Below are 9843 nucleotides of genomic sequence, written 5' to 3' on the forward strand. Positions count from 1 at the left end.
GATATAATATGACTTAAAAAATATTTTTATTAGCCCCTGTGATGCATCCATAACAACAACTAGTGCTTTGCTGGGCCAGTCATTCATTCCATTTCAGTTTTCATGTAACCTCACGTTAATTTGACATGAAATGTTCGTATTTTATTCTGCTTTAAATGAAATGAAATTCTTGTACTTTCTGTGACCTCAGGTTGAAAGAGAGAGAAATGCACTGATCCAGCAGACTCTACGTCAGTTGAATTCACACTTTGGCAGACGCAGTGCTGCTATGCAACCCATGGCAGTTCACAGAGTGAAAGTCACTTTCAAAGATGAGCCTGGAGAGGGCAGCGGAGTGGCTAGGAGTTTTTATACAGCCATAGCTGAGGCATTCATGTCACCAGATAAACTACCCAACTTGGACGATGTACAGGGAACTGGCAAAGGACTCCAGTACAGTGAGTAGGCCATGCAGTGATATGTGCTGTTAGCTGTGTGAATAGCACCCTCAAGTGTTGAACTTTCCAGTTATCTTGTCTCTCATCAATTTGTTCAACAAAAGACAAAAGTATTAGTGTATAAGATCACAATGCACAACCATTCTCTTTTCCTCATAAACAAGTGCTGGGCTGACACAAGGAGTTTTGGAATCTTAAATGGGAAACATTACGTTAAAACACTTTCTGAGGGAGGGCACTTTCTTTGACAACAGGCTGACTGCAGAAAGTTGTGTAAATGCACCAAGATTGTGTGTGATCAATTCAAACATGGTCATAGGAATACATTGTGTGAATGTAAACTGTGCCATGAAAATTTTACAGTGGTGTATCAAATGGCATTGTTCATAGCCTTTGCCACGATTCTTAGGTTTGCATCCTTCAGAAAGCTGGATTTTATACTCTTCAAATAATTACTGATACATTTGTGGACCCATTGTTTATGTCATATTAAACCATCTTGTGATTTCTTCAAGGTTTGATTCAGAGACTACGGAATAGAGAGCGAGAACGGGAGAGGCTGCAACGGCAAGCAGAACGTAGAGGGCGCCGTCTAAGTAGAGAATCTCGTCAGCTTACCTACGATGCTAGACCATTCTACAGCATGCATAGTTCAGATCGTCCAAATGAAGATTACGAACCACTGTCACCTCAGAAACAGTCGTTTGGAGAGAGACTGTTCCCCAGAGTACAGGCATTGCAACCAGTGAGTGGAAAACATAGCCATAGATCACCAAAACTTTCTCCTTGCCAAATGAAAGAGGTCTTTACATTTTGTAATAAACTCTGAAAGATTCAGTTTCCATGGAGAAAGTTGAATGCCTATTTGATAATTTTAAATCTCTTTAGTTTTCTTCGGGACATAATTATATGACCTTTACTTATGGCCATATGCAGGGAAATTATTTCAGTATGCAGTTTTTGTAAGAAGCATTGTTTGCCCTACATAATGGAATCAGTGATTTGCCATATACAGTGCATCATTGAGTAAGATAAAGATTTTCTGTGATTTATTATAGAAAGCATTCAAAGACCCTAACTATAGACTCAGCCTATCAAAATACTATTATTTTGTTGACAAATTAAGCCATCATTAATTTTCAATGTCTGAGCTCAGTTACTCAAAATCACAGAACTATGAAATCTAATGTGGTGTATCTTGTTTTTGTTTTTCTTCAGTCTCTAGCTAGTAAAATCACTGGTATGTTGTTAGAGCTACCACCAGCACAGTTACTGTTTCTACTAGCCAGTGAAGAATCACTGAGAGCCAAAGTTGATGAAGCTGTCGACATCATCTTATCACATGGCAGGTAAGACTTGTGACTTACTCACTGAGTTCATGGAAAACTAGACTTGAGGTCAGTGACCTGCCTTACATTTTTAGCCTGTAATGTTTAGATTTTCATCGTGGCCTATTTGGGAAGAATTTTAAATGAAATATATGTCCATATCCAGTTCGACGAATATTTAACATATTTCTGCTCTGGTACTTGGCAAGCAGTCAGCCTGATCATACCTTTCCTGACTCAATCCTCAAAAATATTTACATGGCATATACATGCTGTAATATGATCACATTGATACATTTTATCAAAACAAATCCCCTTTAATCCCAGGGATGTGAGTGCAGCAGATGTGTTAGACGTTGACATCTTTGCGCTTGAACGCACGTCATCAGAGAAAGCAGCCAAGAAAGATGGCCCCACCGATGGTGACAGTGAAGACGATAATGATGATAACACTAGTCTGTTTTATCAACCTGGCAAAAGAGGTTTCTACTCACCCAGGCCTGGGAAAAATTCCACAGAGAGACTTAACGTCTTCAGGAACATTGGAAGGTGAGTTGATATCATGACATACCATGATAGTCTTCACTTCAAGTTGGTTGTGTGCATTTGTTTACTTGTATATTGCCAAGTGACTGAATTATGGGCTTGTGAGTTAAGCAATATTTGATACTGGTATAAGAGATGCTCTATATTAATGATAAGATACTGCATGCTATTACTCAAACACCAATAGGATAGCTGATGACATGTGCCTGATGGTAAAAATTCTGTACATAACATAGGCATTAAATCATCTTGCCCAAAGACTACCGGTATCATATGCATGAACGCCCTTGTGTGTTTATCATACATATGCAAATCACAGTGTCTTGCAGATTTGTTGTAAGTCTTGGAAGGTACTGACTCAAATTCAGTGTCAGTGTTGGTACTTTTGAATGATATTTGTGATTAAAATTGTTGTCAGGAACATACATGTTAGTTTGGACTTTGCAGAAATGCATAGGCCTATGCTTTGTGAAACAATGGCAATTTGCCTTGAATTCTGTACCAGCCATTGAGTTTGACAGCAAGTATCACATATACACAGCCTCTATGTACAGGGATGGGCAAGTCTTTCAGATCCACAAGCCCATTGTCCAGTGGCCAAAGCAGGACACCAGCCAAGATTCAGTACCCCACAGGCCCACTAGTCAAAATTTTAGTCACCATCTGAGTTATGTACTGGCCTACTGGATAAATAGAAGCAAAAGTCTACCAGCCCAGTCATAAAAATAACTAACCCATGAGCTTGAACTAGTGAATTTGCTCAGACCTGATGCATAATCTAAGCTGACATTATGTGTAGTGGTTATAACAGACACTGAAACAAAATAAAGATCTAGACTATCTTTTTTCTTTTTAAAAAGTTCATGGTATACATTTATGTGAGTTTAATTCTGTATCTACTGTAGTTTACTCCAGGCAAGTGTAAGGCAATTCTACTACTGTATCAACTTTCAACTTTCTTCTGTCAACAATGTGTTCGAACTGTAAAAACAATTTTATAAGCCTTGTACATGTATCTTGATCCTTCATGTCTTGGTTTGCCCCTTGGCAGGTTGATTGGTTTGTGTCTACTGCAGAATGAACTCTGTCCTTTACAACTCAACAGACACATCACAAAGCAAATACTAGGTAGAAAGGTGAGTTTTCATGTCAAAATTTAACCCACTGTTCGTGTAAACCCACTACTTTGTTCAGTAAAGGGAGACCTTTCTACAGAAAGATGTTGTTGGGTTAAATCAATATTGCACATTCTGTATAACTCGTACATACCTATGGTCCTAAATACTATGTCTATATTTCACAAAAATATTTCTTGCTGTGTTTACATTGTAATACAAACAATGAAAATGTTTTCACTGTATGTCAAATATCCCATCAAAAAATCGTACTGCTTCTAGTCTATTCATTCACCCCTATTTCCCTGTGTAGAGACCCAACTTTGCCATAGAAAACAGTAGGATTGGTCTTAACCATACTTGATTGCAGGGTTAAGCTATTTGCGTTGATGCTATAAATTGAACACTGAGATGGAATAATTAAATCATGTTTTCAGTTTTGTGGTTGAACCTGTGCTCAGTGAGATTGTTCTGAAAGGACTTAAATAAATTCATGTCCATTGCTAATATGTGTAACTTTGGATGATATTTTCATTTATGCTGTAGGAAACAAGCACATTTTCTTCCCAGAGTGTGTTGATATACTGGGTAATAGCCTTCCAAACATTGCACATTGTGTACAACTTTGTTAATGTTATCAATTTAATTCTAGCCCAAACTAGACTTCAATCCTCAACAATAACATTACAATGGTTTAACTCCATTATAAAAAGAACACGCAGTGTTCTACTTACTCAATATACCAAATGATCACATGATGATGGTACAAACCAACTCACATGTTCATACGTGTATGGAAATACATGTATTTCCATGCATGTTTGTGCATGTCGTATTGCTTGTACCATGGTCTGTTTGAATGCTGGGTTTAAGCTATTACACAGATACACGCTGTGTTGACATATAAAACTCTTGGCATTTTGACTTTGTTTTGGATGTGAAGTGTGATAGTGTGCTGACAAACAGAACAAAACTTATAGAAATATATCAAAAGTTAATCCAGGGGCTTTACTTTCTTCCTGGACCACAGGTTGCATGGCATGACTTGGCATTCTTTGATCCAGTCATGTATGAGAGTTTACGACAACTCATCGTGGATGCACAGAAGGGAGAAAGCTCCGACAGTGTATTCTCAGCGTTAGATCTGAACTATACTGTAGAGCTTTGCAAAGAGGAAGGTGGTAACACAGTGGACTTGATACCGGGTGGTGCGTTTGTACAAGTCAATGCAAGTAATGTCTATGATTATGTTAGGAAATATGCTGAGTACAGAATGGTGAAAGTAGCAGAGAAAGCCACACAGGTAAGATGTTTGCCAGTGTACATCATGAAAGGCATTCTAAGAACTGATTAACCCCTTGTCAATTTTTGTCACCTTTACAAAATATATTGTAGTATAATTTTTTCAGATTTTTGCCAAAATTTTTGATAAAAAACTGTAGCCATTGAAATTTGATGTCTCTTTGCTCCAAAATTATCAAAACAAATACAGACAAATTTTTAAAGATTGGTAAAATGTTGCACAAAAATTTTAGTGGGAAAAATTACAGCACTCAAAAGGTTAACATGTAGACTACCACTGCATGTATTATATCAGTATATTCATATGTTAGTCTATGGTGCCATATAGCTGTGTTTCTTCTGAAATTGGGGAACACAAGCAAATGATTCTGTGCTGTTGCTGAAGTCCGGGAAAACAAGTAAATGATTACAGAAATCATCTTGTATTTCTGCCATGCTATAGCAAGATTATTTTAGTGTACAAAGTGAAACTAGCTAAATGACTGGAAAAACACAATAAAATTAACTGGCTAACCATCTGTATTAAACTATCTTAGTACAGGGAATTGTCATGCCAATTATGTCTGAGTGTAAATTGAAAAGCTTATAATATTTTTATTACAGTCACTACGAAGTGGTGTCTTCGATGTACTGCCACGCAATGCACTTGATGGATTGACAGCTGAAGATTTCAGACTTCTTGTCAATGGAGTGGGTCAAGTCAATGTACAACAGTTGATCAGCTACACTTCCTTCAATGATGAAAGTGGTGAGTTAATCTTTGACCTTTGCTGGTCTTGCCAAGTTTTGTGATCTTGTTCATTCTTGAATAATAGTAACTAATTCATGGATTTGCGTATTATTGACACTTTGCGAAGCTGTTGAACTATTTTCATGTTTGTTTCAGTCAGTCCTAGGAGCAGACATACTCAGCATTGGCAAATTTTGTTTAAATGACAGATACAAAAAGAGCAGAGGTTTTTGAAGTTTTGTAGCTCTTTAGACCTTGTTTAGCGTTCTCACCCGTATTGTTCTGTGTTGAGGTCCAACATTGCCATGGAATACATTGCAATTGGGCTAAACCATTGAGATGAAAGGGTTGATGAGAAAGAAGACGTGTCATAGGAATGCAGTAAATTGCATGTGCTGTCATTTTGAAAATCTACTGATAGAGTTAGCACATTTAGCACGTCCTGGCTAGCCACTCTGTGTTATATCTCACATGACATTTCCTTTGCTGTGTTGCAGGTGACACATCAGAGAAATTGCAGAAATTCAAACGCTGGTTTTGGTCCATCGTTGAAAAAATGAGCAACACAGAGAGGCAAGATCTGGTGAGTGACAGTACTTGATACTCAACATGCCCAAACACATTCACTGTAAAATGGACGATAGGTTGTTTTGCTACTGTAGCGTCGATTGTCATATATTTGAGTGACACATGAACAAAAAAATTATGCATTTTGGAAATGAGTCAAAATGTTTTATAGCTGTCGACAATTTTCTGTGAATACTCCAAACAATATGTATGATTTCTTGTTCAAATGTCGATGATGTAGAAAACTACAGCTACAATACTTTCCTGTGTTGTCTCATGGATGATAGCATATTATCAGTTTGGTACACGTAATGTTTTGTACTTTGTTGTAAAGCTTGTCCTTTGCTTTTTCTTTAATTTATTCATGTCAGGTCTGTGCATTTCATTACAAAGTCTCACTTGTAGATACCACATTGTTTTGTACAGGGAAGGTGACTCTTTAAATTTGAAGATTTTGTATGTGCAATCAGCACTAATGTTTGATAGCCAGTGTCATTAACTGTGCACCCATCATGTGTTTCTTTAAAGAAAAAATTTCATAAACATGTCTTTTCTTGTGATTGACAGGTGTATTTCTGGACATCCAGCCCCAATGTTCCAGCCAGTGAGGAGGGTTTCCAACCAATGCCCACCATCACAGTACGCCCACCGGATGATGATCACCTACCTACGGCCAACACCTGCATCTCACGCCTCTACATCCCTCTTTACTCCTCCAAAGCAATTTTGAAAGTCAAGCTGATGACTGCCATCAAGACAAAGACATTTGGATTTGTGTGATTCACAGTTCAGTATCAATGCCTCACACACTATGACTTGCTGCCCAAGACTGAGATCAGTTTTCAGACAGAAAGTGAGAGTTTAGTTTAAATGACTCTCAGATACCAGGGACTCCTAGAAATTGAAGTGATTTTAATAGGTCCGTACAAGGATTTGCTAGGTTTTTTTGCGGTAAAAATCGATGGAATCAAGAAAATGAAGAATTTTAAAACTATTTGATGACTTTTACAATGAATCAAGAGAAGTACTTACATTACTGACCAATTATGACAACCAAACAATTCTGAAAAAAATTGTGTGATTTTTCATTGGTTTTATGTGTGGATGGATGAAATACATAGGTTTGATGAGGATGACAAATTTATGTAGCTGATGATATTTCTATCACGTGTACAACAAGTTGAACAAATATGTAGACATATCCGGAACCACTGAGTGGTCACGCGTTTCCATAGTTTCCTGGCATTGGTAGATGAATATTATTTAAGGGTATCCCAGGAATACATTGGAAGGCGCAGAGTCATTTGGAAACTCACAAATGGACACACTGAGTAGAGAAACTAAACCTTGAAGGTAATAGCTGTAAGTTGTTTTCTAGGCTACTAACATTTGCATTTGTCTTTTCTTAAAGTACATTGTCAACTCATCAATACTTAAAAATGAGTCACATTCTGATAATAAGCAGAGGTCTATTTTCAAATGATCACTCTCTCTGTTATGAAAACCCATGTTACAGCAATCAAACAAATGACTGTGGCATCACATTGGAAAATTGGACTTAGTTTTCCTCATTCAGCTACTTTGATCTCCCATTGGTTCACTGCAAGACTCCTCTACCAGTGTTTAGGCTTCTCTGTAGAGGTTTAGTCAATTTTTTAATGAGAGATGTCAGGTCAAAGGTCAATGCCCTCATACTGGAAGCCATGAAAGCTCCATTGTAATGAATAGAGTTTTTTTCTCAGTTGTGCTGAAGTGTTCATCCATTGATTGAGTCATCTTGAAAACTTAAACTTCACGCACATCTTGTACAGTTAATTCTAAATTAGGTTATGCTGTACTGTCCTGCACTCCGCATTGAATATTAGACACTACAAACTGGGCTGTAATTCCAAATTTTGATTATAAATATTAATGTGATGGAAACTGTTCGTCATACACAAGGAATCTTTTTTTCAACACAATGCCATTTTTGTTGTAGGCAAAGTAGTCTTTATACAGTTCATACAAAATGTTGCAAATAGATGTACACGCAGTATTGCTTTTTATGCTTTTTATTTACAGTATTTATGTAACTGAGTGCATTTGTACATGAATGCAGCTTCATCAACCAAAATAAATCTCCAATCTCGATCTGAAAATGTCTTTGTGTCAGGCCTGTACCAAGTGCATGTACGTTTTTATATAAGAGATAACTTTGTGCATAAATATTGGTAGTGCACCATGTTGCCATGGGAATACTGTGTGAGGGCAGTGTGTGATACTCATGTCTATAATTAATGGGATAGTCTACTTCATCATCAAATGTAAAGTACAGAGACGTGAGGTGTGAGTAGATGAAACTATCAGTATATGCCTATAATGGGTTTATTCCCCTAACTAAATATACAAAAAACTGATAAACAGTTGAGGCTCAGCCAAAACACTGTTCACAGTGCCTGTGTAAAATCTCTGAAAATACATGGTTCAGTGATATACCCATCAACTTGGCATCACCATCATTAAAGACTACTCTTCTCCCCAGATTAAAAATATTAACCCTTTAACCACCATGGTTTGGTCCAAACCCATTGTTATCAATGGTGATTTTGGACCTGTTTACTGGGAAGGAGGGGGCAAGGCTGTACCCAAATTTCATGGTAAAATGCCACAATGTATACCAAATATTTCAAGAATGTACAAACGGTGAATTGCAGTTAAGAAATATGAGTTATTGATTGATGGATTCATTGCCAGCCAGTGTGAGTAGTCAGAACTGGAAGAAATTCAGTATCTGTTGAAGTAGACTTCAAAATTTCGATCAACATCTTCACTGTAAAATTTATTTATTTCTGTTAACACCCCTGTAATCATTGAAATGGCCACTGTTTTATTGTACTGACACATTGTTATTGCAGATATTAACATTGGTGTCACAAATTAAAATCCCTTCCAATGATGAGGGAACATGTTTCCTGATTCAAATTCCCTCAATTCCTGCTCTTGCCAAGAAATTTAATGATCACAAATGAAAAAAAATCTTTTCCCACAGGGTGGCACTGGTGCACTTGGCCACTACCAAACACAAAGAGCATATACGTTCCCTTCAGTATTACAGGTAGCTTGCTTATTCGCCATGTAACTTATTTCTCCTCGAAGAGGATGAAATTTTTTCTCTATTTTGTTACTTTGTAAGAAATGTGCAATGGGCTTATTTCTATTGTGATGTGTACATGTGATGGGAAATAAAAAGGACACACATGACGTTAAGTTTACAGCAGAACTTGTCTGATATTTATTTCTTCCTTTGTCGTCTGTACAAATCTTTGTTGATGCCAAATGGACCTCAGCTATTCATCCATCTGTGATTTTGAAACCAAAAATCCTGTGTGGCTGTACGGTGCAGCAACTTTACTACCTTTCCAAATTCTCACAATGCCATAACTGTGATATCAGAAAGGGATACAGCTGTGTGGAAAGCGGAGAGAGAATCCTTCATGATAATGCCAGCAAAAGTCTTCCATACATGGAAAAAGGCCAGGCAATATCAAAAATTTGAAAAAATAGCCACCATTGTCCAAGGATTGGAGTAATTGTGTATTCTCCCTTGCGTGCCAATAATGTGAGATATTACCTTAATTTGTCATTGGGGTCGCGTTACTGATTATTAAGACTTCGATATTCCCGGTCTGTGCATATATAACAATGAAACTTAACCCTTTAATTCTGAGAGTACAACCTAAAGCATGAATTGCGGATTCATTTAATCTCCTACACAGACGGTACATAATACTTCTGAATCATGTTTTCAAAAATAAGTAAAGGATTTTCCATATATTCAC

At 37.2% G+C, this 9843-nt stretch overlaps 1 protein-coding gene across 1 annotated transcript in view; it reads left to right on the forward strand.

Moving 5' to 3' along the window:
• Window positions 1-8163, forward strand: part of LOC139116149 (E3 ubiquitin-protein ligase UBR5-like) — a 55160-nt gene extending 46997 nt beyond the window's left edge. The window contains 9 exon segments of the mRNA XM_070678694.1: window positions 178-437; window positions 953-1182; window positions 1656-1786; window positions 2093-2314; window positions 3363-3447; window positions 4457-4729; window positions 5332-5476; window positions 5956-6041; window positions 6593-8163. Of these exon segments, the coding sequence (XP_070534795.1) occupies window positions 178-437; window positions 953-1182; window positions 1656-1786; window positions 2093-2314; window positions 3363-3447; window positions 4457-4729; window positions 5332-5476; window positions 5956-6041; window positions 6593-6805 (1645 nt within the window). The 3' untranslated portion in view covers window positions 6806-8163.
• Window positions 8164-9843: the final 1680 nt, after the last annotated feature.

This window comes from Ptychodera flava, chromosome 17 (genome assembly GCF_041260155.1).
Source record: "Ptychodera flava strain L36383 chromosome 17, AS_Pfla_20210202, whole genome shotgun sequence".
Classification (NCBI taxonomy): domain Eukaryota; kingdom Metazoa; phylum Hemichordata; class Enteropneusta; family Ptychoderidae; genus Ptychodera; species Ptychodera flava.